The sequence below is a fragment of the Ranitomeya variabilis genome, chromosome 1, assembly GCF_051348905.1.
Source record: "Ranitomeya variabilis isolate aRanVar5 chromosome 1, aRanVar5.hap1, whole genome shotgun sequence".
Lineage (NCBI taxonomy): Eukaryota > Metazoa > Chordata > Amphibia > Anura > Dendrobatidae > Ranitomeya > Ranitomeya variabilis.
The window spans coordinates 1,065,255,964-1,065,282,366 of NC_135232.1; the positions used below are offsets into that span (position 1 = coordinate 1,065,255,964).

The window sequence follows — 26,403 nt, forward strand, 5'->3', positions numbered from 1 at the left end:
ACTCTGGGTCCGATTTGGTGGGCCGGGTCACTCTGGGTCCGATTTGGTGGGCCGGGTCACTCTGGGTCCGATTTGGTGGCCCGGGTCACTCTGGGTCCGATTTGGTGGGCCGGGTCACTCTGGGTCCGATTTGGTGGGCCGGGCCACTCTGGGTCCGATTTGGCGGGCGGCGCCACTCTGGGTCCGATTTGGTGGCCCGGGTCACTCTGGGTCCGATTTGGTGGCCCGGGTCACTCTGGGTCCGATTTGGTGGCCCGGGTCACTCTGGGTCCGATTTGGTGGCCCGGGTCACTCTGGGTCCGATTTGGTGGCCCGGGTCACTCTGGGTCCGATTTGGTGGCCCGGGTCACTCTGGGTCCGATTTGGTGGCCCGGGTCACTCTGGGTCCGATTTGGTGGCCCGGGTCACTCTGGGTCCGATTTGGTGGGCCGGGCCACTCTGGGTCCGATTTGGTGGCCCGGGTCACTCTGGGTCCGATTTGGTGGCCCGGGTCACTCTGGGTCCGATTTGGTGGCCCGGGTCACTCTGGGTCCGATTTGGTGGCCCGGGTCACTCTGGGTCCGATTTGGTGGCCCGGGTCACTCTGGGTCCGATTTGGTGGCCCGGGTCACTCTGGGTCCGATTTGGTGGCCCGGGTCACTCTGGGTCCGATTTGGTGGCCCGGGTCACTCTGGGTCCGATTTGGTGGGCCGGGTCACTCTGGGTCCGATTTGGTGGGTCGGGCCACTCTGGGTCCGATTTGGTGGGCCGGGCCACTCTGGGTCCGATTTGGTGGGCCGGGTCACTCTGGGTCCGATTTGGTGGGCCGGGTCACTCTGGGTCCGATTTGGTGGGCCGGGTCACTCTGGGTCCGATTTGGTGGGCCGGGTCACTCTGGGTCCGATTTGGCGGGCCGGGTCACTCTGGGTCCGACTTGGCGGGCGGCGCCACTCTGGGTCCGACTTGGCGGGCGGCGCCACTCTGGGTCCGACTTGGCGGGCGGCGCCACTCTGGGTCCGACTTGGCGGGCGGCGCCACTCTGGGTCCGACTTGGCGGGCGGCGCCACTCTGGGTCCGACTTGGCGGGCGGCGCCACTCTGGGTCCGACTTGGCGGGCGGCGCCACTCTGGGACCGACTTGGCGGGCGGCGCCACTCTGGGTCCGACTTGGCGGGCGGCGCCACTCTGGGTCCGACTTGGCGGGCGGCGCCACTCTGGGTCCGACTTGGCGGGCGGCGCCACACTGGGTCCGATTTGGCGGGCGGCGCCACTCTGGGTCCGATTTGGCGGGCGGCGCCACTCTGGGTCCGATTTGGCGGGCGGCGCCACTCTGGGTCCGATTTGGCGGGCGGCGCCACTCTGGGTCCGATTTGGCGGGCGGCGCCACTCTGGGTCCGATTTGGCGGGCGGCGCCACTCTGGGTCCGATTTGGCGGGCGGCGCCACTCTGGGTCCGATTTGGCGGGCGGCGCCACTCTGGGTCCGATTTGGCGGGCGGCGCCACTCTGGGTCCGATTTGGCGGGCGGCGCCACTCTGGGTCCGATTTGGCGGGCGGCGCCACTCTGGGTCCGATTTGGCGGGCGGCGCCACTCTGGGTCCGATTTGGCGGGCGGCGCCACTCTGGGTCCGATTTGGCGGGCGGCGCCACTCTGGGTCCGATTTGGCGGGCGACGCCACTCTGGGTCCGATTTGGCGGGCGGCGCCACACTGGGTCCGATTTGGCGGGCGGCGCCACTCTGGGTCCGATTTGGCGGGCGGCGCCACTCTGGGTCCGATTTGGCGGGCGGCGCCACTCTGGGTCCGATTTGGCGGGCGGCGCCACTCTGGGTCCGATTTGGCGGGCGGCGCCACTCTGGGTCCGATTTGGCGGGCGGCGCCACTCTGGGTCCGATTTGGCGGGCGGCGCCACTCTGGGTCCGATTTGGCGGGCGGCGCCACTCTGGGTCCGATTTGGCGGGCGGCGCCACTCTGGGTCCGATTTGGCGGGCTGGGTCCGATTTGGTGAGCGGGGCAATAATTATAAGACTACAGATAGTGTTTTGGAATTGTGCTCTACTGTCACTTTAAGAGCGGACATTATCTGACAAAACTTGTGACCTGGTGGGCTGGTAGAGTTTATAGGCGTTGGCATAGTAACTGGGTCTCACTGCGCATATCAATGAGCTAATCAGCCAGGTGGCAGTTATTTTTAGAAATTGCCTCAGAAATCAGGCCCATTATAAACGTATTGGAAAATTTCCCTATTGAAACGCATTGAGACACTTTTTTCAAACGCAAATTGCGCCAAAACTACAAATCCGATCGACACGAAAAATACTTAGCACACCTCTCAGGAACGCTGGCTTCGAAATGACACCTCACTGGAGTCTGTGAGTTTAGCGGTTCGGGCCGCATTACGTGCGGACTGAATAATAAGAAGAACTAGATGGGTATTTCCTGAAGGAACTACAGATAGTGCTTTGGAATGGTGCCCGGGCTGCCCCTGCAAGACTTTCACACTTGGGTGCCCCTCAGGCGCTGGTTTGGTAGTTGTAGCCCCTCAGTGTTAAGGATTTGGTGGGCGGGGCCACTCTGGGTCCGATTTGGTGGGTGGAGCCACTCTGGGTCCGATTTGGTGGGCTGGGTCACTCAGGGTCCGATTTGGTGGGCCGGGCCACTCTGGGTCCGATTTGGTGGGCCGGGCCACTCTGGGTCCGATTTGGTGGGCCGGGTCACTCTGGGTCCGATTTGGTGGGCCACGTCACTCTGGGTCCGATTTGGTGGCCCGGGTCACTCTGGGTCCGATTTGGTGGGCGGGGCCCCTCAGGGGCCGATTTGGTGGGCCGGGCCACTCTGGGTCCGATTTGGTGGGCCGGGCCACTCTGGGTCCGATTTGGTGGCCCGGGCCACTCTGGGTCCGATTTGGTGGCCCGGGTCACTCTGGGTCCGATTTGGTGGCCCGGGTCACTCTGGGTCCGATTTGGTGGCCCGGGTCACTCTGGGTCCGATTTGGTGGCCCGGGTCACTCTGGGTCCGATTTGGTGGCCCGGGTCACTCTGGGTCCGATTTGGTGGCCCGGGTCACTCTGGGTCCGATTTGGTGGCCCGGGTCACTCTGGGTCCGATTTGGTGGGCGGGGTCACTCTGGGTCCGATTTGGTGGGCGGAGCCACTCTGGGTCCGATTTGGTGGGCGGGGCACCTCAGGGTCCGATTTGGTGAGCAGGGCAATAATTATGATTACAGATAGTGCTTTGGAATTGTGCTGTGCTATCACTTTAAGAGCTGATATTATCTGACAAAACTTGTGTGCTGGGCTCATGTAGAGTTCATAGGCGTTGGCATAGTAACTGGGTCTGACTGCGCTGTATACTGCGTGGCTCTGCGCTGTACACTGCGCGGCTCTGCGCTGTACACTGCGCGGCTCTGCGCTGTACACTGCACGGCTCTGCGCTGTATGCTGCGGGGCTCTGCGCTGTATGCTGCGGGGCTCTGCGCTGTATGCTGCGGGGCTCTGCGCTGTATGCTGCGCGGCTCTGCGCTGTATGCTGCGCGGCTCTGCGCTGTATGCTGCGCGGCTCTGCGCTGTATAATGCGCGGCTCTGCGCTGTATAATGCGCGGCTCTGCGCTGTATAATGCGCGGCTCTGCGCTGTATAATGCACGGCTGTGCGCTGTATACTGCGCGGCTCTGCGCTGTATACTGCGCGGCTCTGCGCTGTATACTGCGGGGCTCTGCGCTGTATACTGCGGGGCTCTGCGCTGTATACTGCGGGGCTCTGCGCTGTATACTGCGGGGCTCTGCGCTGTATGCTGCGCGGCTCTGCGCTGTATGCTGCGCGGCTCTGCGCTGTATGCTGCGCGGCTCTGCGCAGTATGCTGCGCAGCTCCGGGTCCGATTTGGTGGGCGGGTCACTTTAAGAGCTGATATTATCTGGCAAAACTGTCTTGGTGGTGTCATTTAGAGTTCGTAGGTGTTGGCATAGTAACTGGGTCTGAGCTAATCAGCCAGATGGCAGTTGGCAGTTATTTTTAGAAATTGCCTCAGAAATCAGGCCCATTATAAATGTATGGGAAAATTTCCCTATTGAAATGCATTGAGTAATGAGGGGAAAACATTTTTCAAACGCCAATTGCGCCAAAACTACAAATCCGATCGACACGAAAAATACTTAGCACACCTCTTGGGGACGCTGGCTTCGAAATGACACCTCACTGGAGTCTGTGAGTGAAGCGGTTCGGGCCGCATTACGTGCGGACTGAATAATAACTAGATGGGTATTTCCTGAAGGAACTACAGATAGTGCTTTGGAATGGTGCCCGGGCTGCCCCTGCAAGACTTTCACACTTGGGTGCCCCTCAGGCGCTGGTTTGGTAGTTGTAGCCCCTCAGGGTTGAGGATTTGGTGGGCGGGGCCACTCTGGGTCCGATTTGGGGGGCGGAGCCACTCTGGGTCCGATTTGGTGGGCTGGGTCACTCTGGGTCCGATTTGGTGGGCCGGGCCACTATGGGTCCGATTTGGTGGGCCAGGCCACTATGGGTCCGATTTGGTGGCCCGGGTCACTCTGGGTCCGATTTGGTGGCCCGGGTCACTCTGGGTCCGATTTGGTGGCCCGGGTCACTCTGGGTCCGATTTGGTGGCCCGGGTCACTCTGGGTCCGATTTGGTGGCCCGGGTCACTCTGGGTCCGATTTGGTGGCCCGGGTCACTCTGGGTCCGATTTGGTGGCCCGGGTCACTCTGGGTCCGATTTGGTGGCCCGGGTCACTCTGGGTCCGATTTGGTGGCCCGGGTCACTCTGGGTCCGATTTGGTGGCCCGGGTCACTCTGGGTCCGATTTGGTGGCCCGGGTCACTCTGGGTCCGATTTGGTGGCCCGGGTCACTCTGGGTCCGATTTGGTGGCCCGGGTCACTCTGGGTCCGATTTGGTGGCCCGGGTCACTCTGGGTCCGATTTGGTGGCCCGGGTCACTCTGGGTCCGATTTGGTGGCCCGGGTCACTCTGGGTCCGATTTGGTGGCCCGGGTCACTCTGGGTCCGATTTGGTGGCCCGGGTCACTCTGGGTCCGATTTGGTGGCCCGGGTCACTCTGGGTCCGATTTGGTGGCCCGGGTCACTCTGGGTCCGATTTGGTGGCCCGGGTCACTCTGGGTCCGATTTGGTGGCCCGGGTCACTCTGGGTCCGATTTGGTGGCCCGGGTCACTCTGACTGACAGCAGGATAAGGGAATGGCTGATAACAGAGAAATAGACTGACAGCAGGATGGGGGAATGGCTGATAACAGAGAGAAATAGACTGACAGCAGGATGGGGGAATGGCTGATAACAGAGAGAAATAGACTGACAGCAGTACGGGGAATGGCTGATAACAGAGAGAAATAGACTGACAGCAGTACGGGGAATGGCTGATAACAGAGAGAATAGACTGACAGCAGGACAGGGGAATGACTGATAACAGAGAGGAGCTGATATTATCTGACTGACAAAACCTGTTTCCTAGTGGGCTCGTAGGCGTTGGCATAGTAACTGGATCTGACTGCGCATATCAATGAGCTAATCAGCCAGGTGGCAGGTGACAGTTATTTTTAGAAATTGCATCAGAAACCAGGCCATTATACCCTATGTTGAAATTTCCCTATTGAAACGCATTGAGACAATGCTTTCCAATGAGGTAAAAACAATTTTCAAACGCAAATTGCGCCAAAACTACAAATCCGATCGACACGAAAAATAGTTAGCACACCTCCCGTGGACGCTGGCTTCGAAATGACACCTCACTGGAGTCTGTGCGTTCAGCGGTTCGGGCCGCATTAATTGCGGAAAAAAGCCTAATAATAATAATAAGAAGAATAAGAAAAAGTTTACCACGATGGAATAACAGTATAGTGCTTTGTTCCAAAGCACTATAATAATAATAATAATAAGTTTACCACGATGGAATAACAGTATAGTGCTTTGTTCCAAAGCACTATAATAATAAGAATAAGAAGTTATCCACGATCGGATTACAATATAGTGCTTTGTTCCAAAGCACTATAATAACTAGATGGGTATTTCCTGAAGGAACTACAGATAGTGCTTTGGAATGGTGCCCGGGCTGCCCCTGCAAGACTTTCACACTTGGGTGCCCCTCAGATGCTGGTTTGGTAGTTGTAGCCCCTCAGGGTTGAGGATTTGGTGGGCGGGGCCACTCTGGGTCCGATTTGGGGGGCGGAGCCACTCTGGGTCCGATTTGGCGGCCCGGGCCACTCTGGGTCCGATTTGGCGGCCCGGGTCACTCTGGGTCCGATTTGGTGGCCCGGGTCACTCTGGGTCCGATTTGGTGGCCCGGGTCACTCTGGGTCCGATTTGGTGGCCCGGGTCACTCTGGGTCCGATTTGGTGGCCCGGGTCACTCTGGGTCCGATTTGGTGGCCCGGGTCACTCTGGGTCCGATTTGGTGGCCCGGGTCACTCTGGGTCCGATTTGGTGGCCCGGGTCACTCTGGGTCCGATTTGGTGGCCCGGGTCACTCTGGGTCCGATTTGGTGGCCCGGGTCACTCTGGGTCCGATTTGGTGGCCCGGGTCACTCTGGGTCCGATTTGGTGGCCCGGGTCACTCTGGGTCCGATTTGGTGGCCCGGGTCACTCCGGGTCCGATTTGGTGGCCCGGGTCACTCCGGGTCCGATTTGGTGGCCCGGGTCACTCCGGGTCCGATTTGGTGGCCCGGGTCACTCCGGGTCCGATTTGGTGGCCCGGGTCACTCCGGGTCCGATTTGGTGGCCCGGGTCACTCCGGGTCCGATTTGGTGGCCCGGGTCACTCCGGGTCCGATTTGGTGGCCCGGGTCACTCCGGGTCCGATTTGGTGGCCCGGGTCACTCCGGGTCCGATTTGGTGGCCCGGGTCACTCCGGGTCCGATTTGGTGGCCCGGGTCACTCCGGGTCCGATTTGGTGGCCCGGGTCACTCCGGGTCCGATTTGGTGGCCCGGGTCACTCCGGGTCCGATTTGGTGGCCCGGGTCACTCTGGGTCCGATTTGGTGGGCCGGGTCACTGTGGGTCCGATTTGGTGGGCCGGGTCACTGTGGGTCCGATTTGGTGGGCCGGGTCACTCTGGGTCCGATTTGGTGGGCCGGGTCACTCTGGGTCCGATTTGGTGGGCCGGGTCACTCTGGGTCCGATTTGGTGGGCCGGGTCACTCTGGGTCCGATTTGGTGGGCCGGGTCACTCTGGGTCCGATTTGGTGGGCCGGGTCACTCTGACTGACAGCAGGATAAGGGAATGGCTGATAACAGAGAATAGACTGACAGCAGGACAAGGGAATGGCTGATAACAGAGAGAATAGACTGACAGCAGGACAGGGGAATTGCTGATAACAGAGAGAAAGACTGACAGCAGGACGGGGAATGGCTGATAACAGAGAGAATAGACTGACAGCAGTACGGGGAATGGCTGATAACAGAGAGAAATAGACTGACAGCAGTACGGGGAATGGCTGATAACAGAGAGAAATAGATGGGTATTTCCTGAAGGAACTACAGATAATGCTTTGGAATGGTTCCCGGGTTGCCCCAGCAAGACTTTCACACTTAGGTGCCCCTCAGGCGCTGGTTTGGTAGTTGTAGCCACTCTGGGTCCGATTTTGTGGGTGGGGCCCCTCAGGGGCCGATTTGGTGGGCGCTGTATACTGCGGGGCTCTGCGCTGTATACTGCGGGGCTCTGCGCTGTATGCTGCGGGGCTCTGCGCTGTATACTGCGCGGCTCTGCGCTGTATGCTGCGGGGCTCTGCGCTGTATGCTGCGCGGCTCTGCGCTGTATACTGCGGGGCTCTGCGCTGTATGCTGCGGGGCTCTGCGCTGTATGCTGCGGGGCTCTGCGCTGTATAATGCGCGGCTCTGCGCTGTATACTGCGCGGCTCTGCGCTGTATGCTGCGCGGCTCTGCGCTGTATACTGTGGGGCTCTGCGCTGTATGCTGCGCGGCTCCGTGCTGTATGCTGCCTGGCTCTGCGCTGTATAATGCGCGGCTCTGCGCTGTGTACTGTAATAATAATAAGACTACAGATAGTGCTTTGAAATTGTGCTGTACTGTCACTTTAAGAGCTGATATTATCTGGCAAAACTGTGCTGGGGTCATGTACAGTTCGCAGGCGTTGGCATAGTAACTGGGCCTGACTGAGCATATCAATGAGCTAATCAGCCAGGTGGCAGGTACATTTCAAATTGCCTCAGAAACCCGGCCATTATAACCTATGGGAAAATTTCCCTATTGAAATGCATTACAATGAGGGGAAAAAACATTTTCAAACGCAAATTGCGCCAAAACTACAAATCCGATCGACACAAAAAATACTTAGCACACCTCTTGGGGACGCTGGCTTCGAAATGACACCTCACTGGAGTCTGTGAGTGAAGCGGTTCGGGCCGCATTACGTGCGGACTGAATAATAATAATAACTAGATGGGTATTTCCTGAAGGAACTACAGATAGTGCTTTGGAATGGTGCCCGGGTTGCCCCAGCAAGACTTTCACACTTGGGTGCCCCTCAGGCGCTTGTTTGGTAGTTGTAGCCCCTCAGGGTTGAGGCCACTCTGGGTCCGATTTGGTGGGCCGGGTCACTCTGGGTCCGATTTGGTGGGCCGGGTCACTCTGGGTCCGATTTGGTGGCCCGGGTCACTCTGGGTCCGGTTTGGTGGGCCGGGTCACTCTGGGTCCGGTTTGGTGGCCCGGGTCACTCTGGGTCCGGTTTGGTGGCCCGGGTCACTCTGGGTCCGACTTGGTGGGCCGGGTCACTCTGGGTCCGACTTGGTGGGCCGGGTCACTCTGGGTCCGATTTGGTGGCCCGGGTCACTCTGGGTCCGACTTGGTGGGCTGGGTCACTCTGGGTCCGATTTGGTGGGCCGGGTCACTCTGGGTCCGATTTGGTGGGCCGGGTCACTCTGGGTCCGATTTGGTGGCCCGGGTCACTCTGGGTCCGATTTGGTGGGCCGGGTCACTCTGGGTCCGATTTATTGGGCCGGGCCACTCTGGGTCCGATTTGGTGGGAGGGGCACCTCATGGGCCGATTTGGTGGTCGGGGCCCCTCAGGGGCCGATATGGTGGGCGGGGCCCCTCTGGGGCCCATTTGGTGGGCGGGGCCCCTCTGGGTCCGATTTGGTGGGCGGGGCCACTCTGGGTCCAATTTGACTTTGATAAATGATCATGTCCTAAAATGGACACCATACATTTGCATAGCTGCCACCTTTGGAAGGTCAAGTTGGGGGTAATGGAAAGTTTGCCATTATTTTCTATGGGAATTTTTTTTTAAATGCAATTTTTAAAAAAACTACAAATCGGATCTACACGAAAAATACTTAGCACACCTCTCGTGGACGCTGGCTTCGAAATGACGCCTCACTGGATTCTGTGCGTGCAGCGGTTCGGGCCGTATTAATTGCGGACTAAAACTGAATAATAAGTTTACCACAATCGGATTACAATAATAATACTAGATGGGTATTTCCTGAAGGAACTACAGATAGTGCTTTGGAATGGTGCTCAGGTTGCCCCAGCAAGACTTTCACACTTGGGTGCCCCTCAGATGCTGGTTTGGTAGTTGTAGCCCCTCAGGGTTGAGGATTTGGTGGGCGGGGCCACTCTGGGTCCGATTTGGTGGCCCGGGTCACTCTGGGTCCGATTTGGTGGCCCGGGTCACTCTGGGTCCGATTTGGTGGCCCGGGTCACTCTGGGTCCGATTTGGTGGCCCGGGTCACTCTGGGTCCGATTTGGTGGCCCGGGTCACTCTGGGTCCGATTTGGTGGCCCGGGTCACTCTGGGTCCGATTTGGTGGCCCGGGTCACTCTGGGTCCGATTTGGTGGCCCGGGTCACTCTGGGTCCGATTTGGTGGCCCGGGTCACTCTGGGTCCGATTTGGTGGCCCGGGTCACTCTGGGTCCGATTTGGTGGCCCGGGTCACTCTGGGTCCGATTTGGTGGCCCGGGTCACTCTGGGTCCGATTTGGTGGCCCGGGTCACTCTGGGTCCGATTTGGTGGCCCGGGTCACTCTGGGTCCGATTTGGTGGCCCGGGTCACTCTGGGTCCGATTTGGTGGCCCGGGTCACTCTGGGTCCGATTTGGTGGCCCGGGTCACTCTGGGTCCGATTTGGTGGCCCGGGTCACTCTGGGTCCGATTTGGTGGCCCGGGTCACTCTGGGTCCGATTTGGTGGCCCGGGTCACTCTGGGTCCGATTTGGTGGCCCGGGTCACTCTGGGTCCGATTTGGTGGCCCGGGTCACTCTGGGTCCGATTTGGTGGCCCGGGTCACTCTGGGTCCGATTTGGTGGCCCGGGTCACTCTGGGTCCGATTTGGTGGCCCGGGTCACTCTGGGTCCGATTTGGTGGCCCGGGTCACTCTGGGTCCGATTTGGTGGCCCGGGTCACTCTGGGTCCGATTTGGTGGCCCGGGTCACTCTGGGTCCGATTTGGTGGCCCGGGTCACTCTGGGTCCGATTTGGTGGCCCGGGTCACTCTGGGTCCGATTTGGTGGCCCGGGTCACTCTGGGTCCGATTTGGTGGCCCGGGTCACTCTGGGTCCGATTTGGTGGCCCGGGTCACTCTGGGTCCGATTTGGTGGCCCGGGTCACTCTGGGTCCGATTTGGTGGCCCGGGTCACTCTGGGTCCGATTTGGTGGCCCGGGTCACTCTGGGTCCGATTTGGTGGCCCGGGTCACTCTGGGTCCGATTTGGTGGCCCGGGTCACTCTGGGTCCGATTTGGTGGCCCGGGTCACTCTGGGTCCGATTTGGTGGCCCGGGTCACTCTGGGTCCGATTTGGTGGCCCGGGTCACTCTGGGTCCGATTTGGTGGCCCGGGTCACTCTGGGTCCGATTTGGTGGCCCGGGTCACTCTGGGTCCGATTTGGTGGCCCGGGTCACTCTGGGTCCGATTTGGTGGCCCGGGTCACTCTGGGTCCGATTTGGTGGCCCGGGTCACTCTGGGTCCGATTTGGTGGCCCGGGTCACTCTGGGTCCGATTTGGTGGCCCGGGTCACTCTGGGTCCGATTTGGTGGCCCGGGTCACTCTGGGTCCGATTTGGTGGCCCGGGTCACTCTGGGTCCGATTTGGTGGCCCGGGTCACACTGGGTCCGATTTGGTGGCCCGGGTCACTCTGGGTCCGATTTGGTGGCCCGGGTCACTCTGGGTCCGATTTGGTGGCCCGGGTCACTCTGGGTCCGATTTGGTGGCCCGGGTCACTCTGGGTCCGATTTGGTGGCCCGGGTCACTCTGGGTCCGATTTGGTGGCCCGGGTCACTCTGGGTCCGATTTGGTGGCCCGGGTCACTCTGGGTCCGATTTGGTGGCCCGGGTCACTCTGGGTCCGATTTGGTGGCCCGGGTCACTCTGGGTCCGATTTGGTGGCCCGGGTCACTCTGGGTCCGATTTGGTGGCCCGGGTCACTCTGGGTCCGATTTGGTGGCCCGGGTCACTCTGGGTCCGATTTGGTGGCCCGGGTCACTCTGGGTCCGATTTGGTGGCCCGGGTCACTCTGGGTCCGATTTGGTGGCCCGGGTCACTCTGGGTCCGATTTGGTGGCCCGGGTCACTCCGGGTCCGGTTTGGTGGGCCGGGTCACTCCGGGTCCGATTTGGTGGGCCGGGTCACTCCGGGTCCGATTTGGTGGCCCGGGTCACTCCGGGTCCGATTTGGTGGGCCGGGTCACTCCGGGTCCGGTTTGGTGGGCCGGGTCACTCCGGGTCCGGTTTGGTGGGCCGGGTCACTCTGGGTCCGGTTTGGTGGGCCGGGTCACTCTGGGTCCGATTTGGTGGGCCGGGTCACTCTGGGTCCGATTTGGTGGGCCGGGTCACTCTGGGTCCGATTTGGTGGGCCGGGTCACTCTGACTGACAGCAGGATAAGGGAATGGCTGATAACAGAGAATAGACTGACAGCAGGACAGGGGAATTGCTGATAGAGAGAAATAGACTGACATCAGGACGGGGAATGGCTGATAACAGAGAAAAATAGACTGACTGCAGTACGGGGAATGGCTGATAACAGAGAGAAATAGACTGACAGCAGGACGGGGAATGGCTGATAACAGAGAGAAATAGATGGGTATTTCCTGAAGGAACTACAGATAGTGCTTTGGAATGGTGCCCGGGCTGCCCCAGCAAGACTTTCACACTTGGGTGCCCCTCAGGCGCTGGTTTGGTAGTTGTAGCCACTCTGGGTCCGATTTGGTGGGTGGGGCCCCTCAGGGGCCGATTTGGTGGGCGCTGTGTACTGCGCGGCTCTGCGTTGTATACTGCGCGGCTCTGCGCTGTATACTGCGGGGCTCTGCGCTGTATACTGCGCGGCTCTGCGCTGTATGCTGCGGGGCTCTGCGCTGTATGCTGCGGGGCTCTGCGCTGTATGCTGCGGGGCTCTGCGCTGTATACTGCGCGGCTCAGCGCTGTGTACTGCACGGCTCTGCGCTGTGTACTGCGCGGCTCTGCGCTTTATACTGCGCGGCTCTGCGCTGTGTACTGCACGGCTCTGCGCTGTGTACTGCGCAGCTCTGCGCTGTGTACTGCACGGCTCTGCGCTTTATACTGCGCGGCTCTGCGCTGTGTACTGCACGGCTCTGCGCTGTGTACTGCACGGCTCTGCGCTGTGTACTGCGCGGCTCTGCGCTGTGTACTGCGCGGCTCTGCGCTTTATACTGCGCGGCTCTGCGCTTTATACTGCGCGGCTCTGCGCTGTGTACTGCGCGGCTCTGCGCTGTGTACTGCGCGGCTCTGCGCTGTGTACTGCGCGGCTCTGCGCTGTGTACTGCGCGGCTCTGCGCTTTATACTGCGCGGCTCTGCGCTGTGTACTGCACGGCTCTGCGCTTTAAACTGCGCGGCTCTGCGCTGTGTACTGCACGGCTCTGCGCTGTGTACTGCGCGGCTCTGCGCTGTGTACTGCGCGGCTCTGCGCTTTATACTGCGCGGCTCTGCGCTGTGTACTGCGCGGCTCTGCGCTGTGTACTGCACGGCTCTGCGCTTTATACTGCGCGGCTCTGCGCTGTGTACTGCACGGCTCTGCGCTGTGTACTGCGCGGCTCTGCGCTGTGTACTGCACGGCTCTGCGCTTTATACTGCGCGGCTCTGCGCTCTGTACTGCGCGGCTCTGCGCTGTGTACTGCGCGGCTCTGCGCTGTGTACTGCGCGGCTCTGCGCTGTATACTGCGCGGCTCTGCGCTGTGTACTGCGCGGCTCTGCGCTGTGTACTGCGCGGCTCTGCGCTGTGTACTGCTCGGCTCTGCGCTGTGTACTGCGCGGCTCTGCGCTGTGTACTGCGCGGCTCTGCGCTGTGTACTGCGCGGCTCTGCGCTGTGTACTGCGCGGCTCTGCGCTGTGTACTGCACGGCTCTGCGCGGTATACTGCGCGGCTCTGCGCTTTATACTGCGCGGCTCTGCGCTCTGTACTGCACGGCTCTGCGCTGTCTACTGCGCGGCTCTGCGCTGTGTACTGCTCGGCTCTGCGCTGTGTACTGCGCGGCTCTCCGCTTTATACTGCGCGGCTCTGCGCTTTATACTGCGCGGCTTTGCGCTGTGTACTGCATGGCTCTGCGCTGTGTACTGCGCGGCTCTGCGCTGTGTACTGCACGGCTCTGCGCTGTGTACTGCACGGCTCTGCGCTGTGTACTGCACGGCTCTGCGCTGTGTACTGCACGGCTCTGCGCTGTGTACTGCGCAGCTCTGCGCTGTGTACTGCACGGCTCTGCGCTTTATACTGCGCGGCTCTGCGCTGTGTACTGCGCGGCTCTGCGCTTTATACTGCGCGGCTCTGCGCTTTATACTGCGCGGCTCTGCGCTGTGTACTGCGCGGCTCTGCGCTGTGTACTGCGCGGCTCTGCGCTGTGTACTGCACGGCTCTGCGCTTTATACTGCGCGGCTCTGCGCTGTGTACTGCACGGCTCTGCGCTGTGTACTGCGCGGCTCTGCGCTGTGTACTGCACTGCTCTGCGCTTTAAACTGCGCGGCTCTGCGCTGTGTACTGCACGGCTCTGCGCTGTGTACTGCGCGGCTCTGCGCTGTGTACTGCGCGGCTCTGCGCTTTATACTGCGCGGCTCTGCGCTGTGTACTGCGCGGCTCTGCGCTGTGTACTGCGCGGCTCTGCGCTGTGTACTGCACGGCTCTGCGCTTTATACTGCGCGGCTCTGCGCTGTGTACTGCACGGCTCTGCGCTGTGTACTGCGCGGCTCTGCGCTGTGTACTGCACGGCTCTGCGCTTTATACTGCGCGGCTCTGCGCTGTGTACTGCACGGCTCTGCGCTGTGTACTGCGCGGCTCTGCGCTGTGTACTGCGCGGCTCTGCGCTTTATACTGCGCGGCTCTGCGCTGTGTACTGCGCGGCTCTGCGCTGTGTACTGCGCGGCTCTGCGCTGTGTACTGCACGGCTCTGCGCTGTGTACTGCGTGGCTGTGCAATATACTACGTGGACATGCATATTCTAGAATACCCGATGAGTTAGAATCGGGCCACAGTCTAATAATCATAAGACTACGGATAGTGGTTTGGAATTGTGCTGTACTGTCACTTTAAGAGCTGATATTATCTGACAAAACTTGTGACCTGGTGAGCTGATGTAGATTTCATAGGAGTTGGCATAGTAACTGTGTCTGACTGCGCATATCAATGAGCTAATCAGCCAGGTGGCAGTTATTTTTAGAAATTGCCTCAGAAACCAGCCCATTATAAACGTATGGGAAAATTTCTCCATTGAAACGCATTGAAAGACTTTTTTCAAACACAAATTGCGCAAAAACTACAAATCCGATCGACACGAAAAATACTTAGCACACCTCTTGGGGACGCTGGCTTCGAAATGACACCTCACTGGAGTCTGTGAGTTTAGCGGTTCGGGCCGCATTACGTGCGGACTGAATAATAAGAATAAGAAGAAGTTTACCACGGTGGAATAACAGTATAGTGCTTTGTTCCAAAGCACTATAATAAGAAGAAGTTATCCACGGTGGAATAACAGTATAGTGCTTTGTTCCAAAGCACTATAATAAGAAGAAGTTATCCACGGTGGAATAACAGTATAGTGCTTTGTTCCAAAGCACTATAAATATATACAGAGAGAGAGTATGCCCATATATCGCAGCACATTCTCTAGTGGTTAACATAGACATCAGATAGAAGATGCAGACTTACATAGTAATAATGCGGAGCCCTGTTAGGTGTGTAGCCCTGTGCTCCAACTCGTGTTTCACCCTGCTTCATCAGGGTGCGTGAAATGATAAAATACTGTAGTACAGATGGGTGCTGAAAATCCAAAAATGATACAAGTCTGACTGCTGGGAGAAAACTGTCAGAACAGAACAGATCAGAAGATGCCCCCGACACTCATATCTGTGATGTCCAGTTACTGAACATGTGTGCATTCACTATAGGGGAGGAGTAGGAGGCTCCCAAACTTGCAGCCTTTGATGTGGAAAAGTGGGGGCTCAATTCATGGCTCGTCTCCACCTCTGTGACAATGAAAAGGAAACCTATCTTTCAAGGAACTGAGGGGGGATCCGAAGAAGACGTATGGAGGATAGGGCATACTTCTGTATGTGGCTCAGGTGAGGTTCTACTGTACTAACATCAGGGTAGCATGGTATATGGCAGAATCTGTTCAGATCTGTGTGTAGGTCATCAGGAGTCTCGGTGCCTTAGTGATGCCATAGACAACCATCTTATCATTCCATCCTACTGCATATGTATACGATGCTGGAGCGACTTTGGCCGTCACACATCCAAAAGATCATTTTATGCCACTGCTGCCTCTCGGCACAACGGATGTGGCTGCATTGTGCTGGTATCGTGAATTGCAAAAAAAAAAAAAATACAACTGGTTCCAGCTTCTATCACTTTGCCGGAGGTAATGCGACCATTTACTTGCATTATGCTGTGATGTAGCAGCGGTTTTGAGTGATTTTTAGCTACAACAGCTGTGTTGTGGCCAAAGTTGTTGTGCAGCCCCAACCTATGTGATAAAGCAACAAGAACTATAAATCACACAAACGAGAAAACCACAGGATTGTCTTCTGTGAAACTGACTTTAATGAAGCTTCTCATATAGTTACAATATTATACAAACCAAAGTACTGTTAAGACTATATACAGAAGAACGCGGGGAAGAATGTAAAATAAAGTACACCTGGGAAAAGTGCTAAACAATCGCCAGAAAGTAGACTGAATTGTATATACTAAAAAGCTAGGTGTGTGGAGTCCTTCCCTACGACTGTACACTTTACGGGAAGACTCCTCATGGTCTGCCAGTCTTCTGCACGGTTCAATCCCGTTCCCGGATCTGGTCTGGCCGCAGTACTCCTCTGTCTCGTACTTCACTTCTTACTCTGCTTTTTAGCTTTTGCTTTACCTGGCTTTTTGTCTCCACCTTTTTCAACCTTAGAAGACTTTGAAGGTTTTGCTTTTTTTGTCTAGAAATGAAAAAAAAAAAAAAAAAGTTATTTTGTATCTTAAAGACATCTCCAAGCAAAATCTATGAGTTTGCTTTAAATCAGCACATGAAAAGCAGCTATCCTGTGAAGATGCAGAATGACTGTGTATTCCTATGCATGAAAAGTCCTGTGCAGTAATGGCACAGCGCGCAGATGCCGTGGTGGCAAGTGCTCTTTAGTGTCTGCTGCTGTCATTTTCAGGCTAATGCATAGAAAATTATATAAAAATTATCTCAACAGTCTTTGGACCCTCAAAAGCTCAGATTTTGTGTTAGTCAGTGATGGTTTCATGTTCTCTCCTCCAACACGCTTATACGCTAAAGTCTCTTCATCATGCTTTCTCCATTATTGATTATTAACACTCCATCCGTTTTGTTCTATTTGACATTTTTGGATCTTTAAAGCCAATCTAGATAATTTTACAACTACACAGAACATTAGATTAAAGATGGCCAAAACAACCAATTTTGGCTGTATTTGCCAACCATGTAATGATCACGAACGAAGTTTCCAACTTTAACTAATTAAAGCAATTTAACAACTTAATTTAATACCCATTTATAATGCATGAAAATAAGTAGATTTTGGTTCTTACTGTAAAATCTTTCTCGGAGCCTTCATTGGGGGACGCAGCACCCATGGTTTCCTGTGTCCCCCAATGAAGCGATAGAGAAAAGCAAGTTTGCAATTGATTTGCTTTCTCTATCTGCTGTTATTCTCCTGCAATGAGAGCTTTTGTCTTACATAGTATACAGCTGGTTTCCATGGCACATGGCCACTAGACCTTGGCTGAGACTGCGCAATAGTTACGTGAGTGAGGTTTACTCAACATCCCAGTCAAGTTCTCTCCAGTGCACGGATTTCTATACAGCAGCTTACAAACATGGAAAAAATATAGAAGGGCTTCACTCACTGTTTCCTGTGGTTAAAAGAAGTCCTTTATTTCAATTCATACGGACATCCAAAGCGGCCCTTCTATATTTTTTCCATATTTGTATACTAGTTGACTACTGCACCAAAAGCATCAAAAGTTTCCTGTACAGCTGTTATTGGTTTTTAAAACAGTTTATCCACTGGTGCGTACATATTCCTCACCTGTTCTGAATCTATACAGCAGTTAGCTTCTCACTTCCTTCCTCATCATCTTCTGAAGAGATGCAGTTATAAATCACCAGCCCCACAGTTTTCAGAGCAGGTCTCCCAATCACAGCTTTACCTCTCTGTTCTCCTTGTCAAGAGCTGTGAGCTTGTACAAATATTATCTCTATGTGTACATACAGTGATAACCGTTTACACTCCAGAATAAACCACTAATAGCTGAAGTTCTATTCACCAGAGCAGTCAGATGAGGAGGAGAGCCCACCCTGCTAGAGATCAGAAAGTGACACAAACAGGACAGCTGTGCTGCTCAAGAGACAACTTGAGAATAACCATTAAATCGATGACAGATCTCAGGGTAATGAAGGTTCAAGCATGTGCGATTCTTTTAATCACAGAGAAAATAAGCCACCACCAGAGGTGACCGACAGTTGCATAACCCTCTCCTTATTAAGAACACATGCATGCTCAGTTGAGCCAAATGGGCACGTGTATTGGAGAAAGGAAGGGTTGGGGGTTTGGGAGGGATATTTGGCCAGTTGAACAGAGGGTATGGACAACTTTGGGCCACGTGACTGGATTAATGAGAAACAAACCAGGCATGGCAAAATACAATGCTCAAAAAAATAAAGGGAACACTTAAACAGAACATAACTCCACGTAAATCAAACTTCTGTGAAATCAAACTGTCCACTTAGAAAGAAACACTGATTGACAATCAATTTCACATGCTGTTGTGCAAATGGAATAGACAACAGATGGAAATTATTGGCAATTATCAAGACACCCTCAATAAAGGAGTGGTTCTGCAGGTGGGGACCACAGACCACATCTCAGTACCAATGCTTTCTGGCTGATGTTTTGGTCACTTTTGAATGTTGGTTGTGCTTTCACACTCGTGGTAGCATGAGACGGACTCTACAACCCACACAAGTGGCTCAGGTAGTGCAGCTCATCCAGGATGGCACATCAATGTGAGCTGTGGCAAGGTTTGCTGTGTCTGTCAGCGTAGTGGTCCAGAGGCTGGAGGCGCTACCAGGAGACAGGCCAGTACACCAGGAGACGTGGAGGGGCCCGTAGGAGGGCAACAACCTCCGCTTTTGTGCAAGGAGGAACAGGAGGAGCACTGCCAGAGCCCTGCAAAATGACCTCCAGCAGGCCACAAATGTGCATGTGTCTACACAAACGGTTAGAAACCAACTCCATGAGGATGGTCTGAGTGCCCGACGTCCACAGATGGGGGTTGTGCTCACAGCCCAACACCGTGCAGGACGCTTGGCATTTGCCACAGAACGCCAGGATTGGCAAATTCGCCACTAGCGCCCTGTGCTCTTCACAGGTGAAAGCAGGTTCACACTGAGCACATGTGACAGGCGTGACAGAGTCTGGAGACGCTGTGGAGGGAGATCTGCTACCTGCAACATCCTTCAGCATGGCCGGTTTTGCAGTTGGTCAGTAAGGGTGTGGGGTGGCATTTCTTTGGAGGGCCGCACAGCCCTCCAAGTGCTCACCAGAGGTAGCCTGACTGCCATTAGGTGCCGAGATGAGATCCTCAGACCCCTTGTGGGACCATATGCTGGTGCGGTTGGCCCTGGGTTCCTCCTGATGCAGTACAATGCCAGACCTCATGTGGCTGGAGTGTGTCAGCAGTTCCTGTAAGATGAAGGCACTGAAGCTATGGACTGGCCCGCCCGTTCCCCAGACCTGAATCTGATTGAGCACATCTGGGACATCATGTCTCGCACCATCCACTAATGTCACATTGCACCACAGACTGTCCAGGAGTTGGCAGATGCTTTAGTCCAGGTCTGGGAGGAGATCCCTCAGGAGACCATCCGCCGCCTCATCAGGAGCATGCCCAGGCATTGTAGGGAGGTCATGCAGGCACGTGGAGACGCCACATACACTACTGAGCATCTTTTCCTTGTCATGAGGCATTTCCACTGAAGTTGGATCAGCCTGTAATTGGATTTTCCACTTTGATTAGTGGGATTCCAAACCCAGATCTCCATTCGTTAATAAATTTGATTTCCATTGATTTTTGTGTGATTTTGTTGTCAGCACATTCAACTATTCAATGAGAATATTTCATTCATTCAGATCTAGGATGTGTTATTTGAGTGTTCCCTTTATTTTTTTGAGCAGTGTACATCCTAAAATGCCATTGTTAATTACTTGAGGACCTGCGTGCATAACTTGGAGCAATATAAAGTGAAGTCAAAGGTTAAGCAGGAAGCTTTTAAAGGAACATCATCGCTCCCCCTCCTCTCACCTCAAGCCAAAATTACACATTTATTTCCAGATGTTTTAGCTAAAGAAGCAGCAATTGATTTCCCAACGGGGAGGGAGCCATTTTAACTCTGAATGTTATTAAAAAAACTAAACAGATCGCTACAGGCACAGTAAACTAATTACTGGCATATGATAAGGAAAGAGATATCTAATAAACATTATTTCTAAGCTCTGTGCACAGTAATAACCTGCTACATATCAGACCACATGGAGCTTTACCACTTATGCTATGTGCACACGATGCGGATTTAGTGCGGATCCGCAGCGGATTTTTCCGCGCAGAAACACTGCAGATGCGCACTGTGATTTACAGTACAATGTAATGTAATGGGGGAAAAAAAGCTGTGCAGATGGTGCGGAAAAATCAGCGCGGAAACGCTGCGGATTTAAAAGAAGTGCATGTCACTTCTTTTGTGCGGATCTGCAGCGTTTCTGCACCCTTCCATTATAGAAATCTGCAGGGGTAAAAAACGCATGAAATCCGCACAAAATCCGCATCAATTCTGCATAAAAAACGCACAAAATTCGTGGCAAATCTGCACCTGCGGTTTCTGCCAGGAGATGCGGATTTTGTGCAGAAAATTCTGCACCCCATTCCGCAATGTGTGCACATAGCCTTAAAGGGAAAGTGTGTGCAAATGAAAAAAAAAGTTAATTTTCACGGTTTTAATGTTTGAAAAATAAATATTTCGGAGCGGAACAGACGTGGCCGACATGAGCTCCCCAGATCTTGTTACCTGGGGACCCCAAAACCGCTTCCAAACCCCTTGGAACCCTCCAACTTCGAGCACAGGGAACCCCCTTACCGGCGCCACCTGAAGCCTGCTCCGAGGGAGACATTTCACGGCGAGGACGCCTGCACAGGCACCCAGCGCCATACCTGGACGGTGCCATCGTTGTTCCTCCGTGGTGCCCCCTGCAGTGAAGGAGCGGCAAACGGCAGAAACCAGGAGCGGACACACTACAGAGAGGCAAAGAGGGGGATTGCGGCGCATCGCAGCAGATCCGGTGAGTCGGGGATCGTGAGCAGCACGGGGGAGGCCACCCGTCACCCCCCGCAACCAGCGCTGCCCAGAGGTCGCGCGGCTCAGTCCAGTCATAAGGAGGACTCCCACGCTGCCCATCCCTGTCGTCCCCTCGCACTCACCGCTGCCTCCCAGGCTCAGGAGAAGAGCGGAGGTCTGTGAGGGGCTGGAGCGGAGTTAGTCCTCGCTCTCCCTCTCCCCCCCTCGGGTCCCTCATTTTGGCGCCAAACGCCGCCATTACAAGCAAGCAGGAGCGGGAACAGCTCCTCCACAGTGACGTTACACCACCTCTGGTCACAGTTAACCTGGAGAGTCTGCCCTGCACTGGCAAAGCCCCGGTTTAACCCCCAAAACCCAAAAAAGGGGAAGTCTTTCTGGGGAGGGGTTCTAGCTGAACGGGGAATGGGATACGGCATGTAGTCCCGCGGATCTCCTGTGTGCCCCCCTCGGCCATTTATCAGCTTATAAAATCATTTAAGTTCATGGGCAAACCCAAAAAACGCCCAGAGGTACTCCTGGACTCTGCAGCCCACTCCTCAGACATGGATCGCTACTTAACCAGTAACAAACAGCACAGAAACACCAGGTCCCAGTCCTCCATTAAGGTCTCTGGGGATCGTTCGTCCTCACAAGGCTCACTGACCCCTCACAATTCACCTGAAAGAGCATCTGAGGAAGGTGACGACAGCAATGATCTCCTCGATGATATGAATGTGCAGGACCTTAGCAAATTAATAACAACCCTTCCCACCAAAATAGACCTGGAGAAATTTGCCTGTAGAATAGAAAATTCCTATAAAAAGGAGCTCCATGCCTTAAAATCAGAATTCACAACAAGAGTGGAGGAGGTAGAGAAAACCCAGGATATTGTACTACAAGAACTACAAACCCACAGAGAGGTCATAACAAGTCATACACTGAGACTGGAAGAACTAGCAACCGGAATGGAGGATCTAGAGAATCGTAATAGGCGTAATAATATCAGGATACGTGGTTTGCCGGAGTCCATAGGCCCAGCTGAACTAGACCCCACAGTACAGAAGTTATTTCTTGAAATATTAAATGAAGCTGAGTCGGGCTGCATAGAATTTGACCGAATCCACAGGTCCCTCGGCCCGAAACCACAATCAGACTCCAGACCCAGGGACGTCATCTGCAGAGTACACTATTATAAAGCTAAGGAATCTATAATGCTAGCGGCTAGGCAGAAGGGCACAATTCATTTTTGTGGAACACAGATCCTAATACTATCAGACTTGTCTAGACGGACCCTGCAGCTGAGAAGAGCTCTACGCCCACTTCTGTCCCTACTCCAGGGAAAGGATATCCCTTATAAATGGGGTTTCCCATTTCAATTGATTGCCTTCAAAGGTGGGAAAACAGCTACCTTCCGCAACCTGGGGGACCTGCCCAATTTCCTGGTACTTTTGAACTGCCGATGACTGCCCTACCTGACTGGCCTAGCTCTCCTCTGCTTCCTGATATTTCACCGAGATGGTCAAGGGTCCAGTGAGCTAAGCAATACAAGAAACACGATTTGTCCCCTGACCAGACCTGAGAACTTTCTCTGGATGTTCTACCTACCCTTATTGCGATTCAAATTGTTCTACTACACTCCATTTAACCTCTACTCCTGGGCTTTTATGCTACAGGAATTAACCAAGTTTCGTTATATAATTTGTCTCCACATAAGTTAAATTTATTTGTCTACTATGAATGTTTCATATAATATTGGAGTTTAATTAATCTAATTCCTTTCTGCACCAATTATACCTTCTGGTTAGAGTTCCAGCTTAACCTAAATGGGTTTAGTTACTAAATACTTGATGTTTGCTTTTATATAATGTTACACAACTGTTGATTTACCCTTTAGGCCGGGGGGGTGCCCTGGAGACCGGGCCTCGCTTTTGGCTCCAGCTCACCCAAATTGGTGCGAGCGGTGATATCTTGGTGCGCTGCCCCCCCAAGACTTCCTCATCTAGGTGTTCAATTTCTATCCCCTCATTCTCCTTTCTTGACCTACACTCACCGGCCACTTTATTAGGTACACCATGCTAGTAACGGGTTGGACCCCCTTTTGCCTTCAGAACTGCCTCAATTCTTCGTGGCATAGATTCAACAAGGTGCTGGAAGCATTCCTCAGAGATTTTGGTCCATATTGACATGATGGCATCACACAGTTGCCGCAGATTTGTCGGCTGCACATCCCAAAGATGCTCCATACAAGGCAGGATGGATCCATGCTTTCATGTTGTTTACGCCAAATTCTGACCCTACCATCCGAATGTCGCAGCAGAAATCGAGACTCATCAGACCAAGCAACGTTTTTCCAATCTTCTACTGTCCAATTTCAATGAGCTTGTACAAATTGTAGCCTCAGTTTCCTGTTCTTAGCTGAAAGGAGTGTTACCCGGTGTGGTCTTCTGCTGCTGTAGCCCATCTGCCTCAAAGTTCGACGCACTGTGCGTTCAGAGATGCTCTTAGGCCTACCTTGGTTGTAACGGGTGGCGATTTGAGTCACTGTTGCCTTTCTATCAGCTCGAACCAGTCTGCCCATTCTCCTCTGACCTCTGGCATCAACAAGGCATTTCCGCCCACAGAACTGCCGCTCACTGGATTTTTTTTCTTTTTCGGACCATTCTCTGTAAACCCTAGAGATGGTTGTGCGTGAAAATCCCAGTAGATCAGCAGTTTCTGAAATACTCAGACCAGCCCTTCTGGCACCAACAACCATGCCACGTTCAAAGGCACTCAAATCACCTTTCTTCCCCATACTGATGCTCGGTTTGAACTGCAGGAGATTGTCTTGACCATGTCTACATGCCTAAATGCACTGAGTTGCCGCCATGTGATTGGCTGATTAGAAATTAAGTGTTAACAAGAAGTTGGACAGGTGTACCTAATAAAGTGGCCGGTGAGTGTATACTATATAGGTTCCTCTCTCCTCCTTTTCTTGGTCCTCTTCTGCTAATCCTCTACCCCACTCTCAGCCCAAACAACACACATGGATCCCCCATGGGCCTGGTTTCACTGTCCTCACGGTTGGCTGTTTATCCAACACCTTGATTATGGCTAGAATTAAATTTTGCTCCTTTAATGTTAAGGGGCTCAACATACCGGAAAAAAGAAGACAGGTACTATACTCTAGCCATAAGCAACGTGTCTCAATATTATTGCTACAGGAGACTCACTTTAAGTCAGGAGTGACTCCTAATTGTACATCGTACCACTACCCAAAATGGTTCCACAGCACTAATCCCCACTCAAAATCTAAAGGGGTGTCTATTGGTTTCCATAAGTCCTTCCTCCCGGAGATCCTCGACTCCATAGTTGACACAGAAGGGAGATTTATCTTTTTGAAACTGGCTTGGAGATCTCGTGAACTCATATTGGCAAATGTTTATTTCCCTAATCAGGGTCAGCACAAATTCGGCTCCACATGTAAACAGCTTCTAGAAAAATTTGCTGGAGGTGCACCGATAATCCTCAGAGGTGACTTCAATCTCCCAATGAATCCTCTACTTGACGTGTCGTCAGGTAAGTCCTCATACCCTGTATCCTCTATCAAAAAAGTGAAGGGGCAGCTGAGTGATTTGCGGTTGATGGATGTGTGGAGGGCGCTGCACCCAGGCGTGACGGACTATAGCTTCTATTCCCCAATGTACTCTACATATAGTAGAATTGACTACTTTTTTGTCTCTCACTCCCTGCTGGATAGCGGGGTGGAGGCTGACATGGGGTCGATCTTGCGGTCTGACCACGCACCCATCTACCTTACGGTGCAACTGGATCCCTTTGCGAGATCCAGATTCTCCTGGAGATTAAACGAAAATCTCCTACAGGATCCGACCTGTGTTTCAGAAGGGAAGCGTTCCATTAATGGATTTGTGGTGGACCATGTTAACGATCCCACGTCCCCCTCGATCAAATGGGAGACTCTAAAATGTATCTTAAGAGGTGTGTTTATATCACATGGTGCTCGTCTTAAAAGAGAGCGCACCGCAGAAATTGCGGAGCTGTCTTCCCAGATTCACAAACTCGAAGCAAAACACAAACAGGACCTTTCCCCGTCCACTCTGTCGGACCTGTCCACGGCTAGACAAAAACTACTTACTATCCTAGATCAGAAGTCCCGGTGCTTGAGAGAAAAGATAAAGAGTCGCTTCTATCATCTGGGCAACAAAAGTGGCAAATTTTTGTCAAGGGCCCTACATCCCCGAGGTCCCCAAACATTCATCCCATACATTAAAAACGCTGGGAATAAAAAAGTTTACAGTACACAAGACATACTCGCTAGCTTTCATGACTATTATAGCTCTCTCTATAACTTAAAGGGCCATTATAATGATCTCTCCCCGCACTCACTTCGAGATAAAATTAAATCGTATATCCAATTAAATCGGCTGCCTACCGTCTCGGAGGAGTGCTTGACGAGATTGGAGGACGATTTCTCCCTAGAGGAGATTTCCTCGGTGGTTGGGGACCTGAAGCCGGGTAAAAGTCCTGGACCTGACGGCTTCACAGCTAGTTTTTATAAACAGTTCTCAGATTCACTGTGTACTCCGCTCTTAACCTCTTGTAACTATGTGGCCTTGGGGGGGTCCTTTCCTCCACAGGCCCTGGCTGCGCATATAACAGTCATCCCAAAGCCGGAGAAGGATCTTGCGCTCTGTAGCAGCTATCGTCCTATCTCACTTATTAATATAGACGTCAAAATCTATGCTAAAATGATAGCCAAAAGGCTAAATAGTCTTTTGCCCCATCTGATTAATCAGGACCAGGTTGTTTTTTTTCCTGGAAGAGAGGCAAGGGATAATACCATAAGATCCATCTCTCTGATTGATAGGATCGCCTCCTCTATTAGCCCTATGTGTATACTTTCAATTGACGCAGGGAAGGCATTTGATAGGGTGGGATGGGAGTTCATGCACGGTGCCCTGGAGGGTATTGGGCTTAAAAAGAAGATGCTGAGGAGTATCATGGCACTCTACGAGGCTCCCTCGGCACAGATCAAAGTGAATGGGTCTCTGTCAAACCCTATACAAATTCGCAATGGTACTAGGCAGGGGTGTCCTCTCTCACCCTTGCTATATGTTTTAACCATGGAGCACTTAGCCAATGCGATCCGCAACAATCCATCCATAAAGGGAATAGAGATTCAGTCAGAAGAACACAAACTGGCCCTGTTTGCTGACGACGTACTTGTGTACATCACCTCTCCTATAACCACCATCCCCAATATCATCTCAGAGCTTCAGAGATTCGGGCTCCTGAGCAATTTCAAGATAAACTCACATAAATCGGAAGTTCTAAATGTCTCTCTCTCGCCCTCCCTGGTCTCCCAATTGAGCTCCTCTTTCCCGTTCAGGTGGCGAACAGATTCACTTAAATACCTGGGCATTACATTGACCTCTAAATCAACACAATTATACGAAGCTAATTTTGGACCGGCCCTTCGCAGAGTAGAGATGGATCTGGGAAAGTGGAATAAACTTCATTTATCTTGGCTAGGCAGAATAAATTCCACCAAGATGGATCTGCTGCCACGTCTCCTCTACTTTTTCCAGACCATCCCTATGGCCCTCCCACCCTCCTTTTTCTCCAGGCT

General features: G+C 53.8%; 1 protein-coding gene across 2 annotated transcripts in view; it reads right to left on the bottom strand.

Moving 5' to 3' along the window:
• Nucleotides 1-15,956: 15,956 nt before the first annotated feature.
• Nucleotides 15,957-26,403, bottom strand: part of RFC1 (replication factor C subunit 1) — a 110,085-nt gene continuing 99,638 nt past the window's right edge. For both annotated transcript variants that reach the window (XM_077279893.1, XM_077279892.1), the window contains exon 25: nucleotides 15,957-16,359. In XM_077279893.1, the coding sequence (XP_077136008.1) occupies nucleotides 16,264-16,359 (96 nt within the window). In that variant the 3' untranslated portion in view covers nucleotides 15,957-16,263. The remainder of the gene's footprint in view (nucleotides 16,360-26,403) is intronic.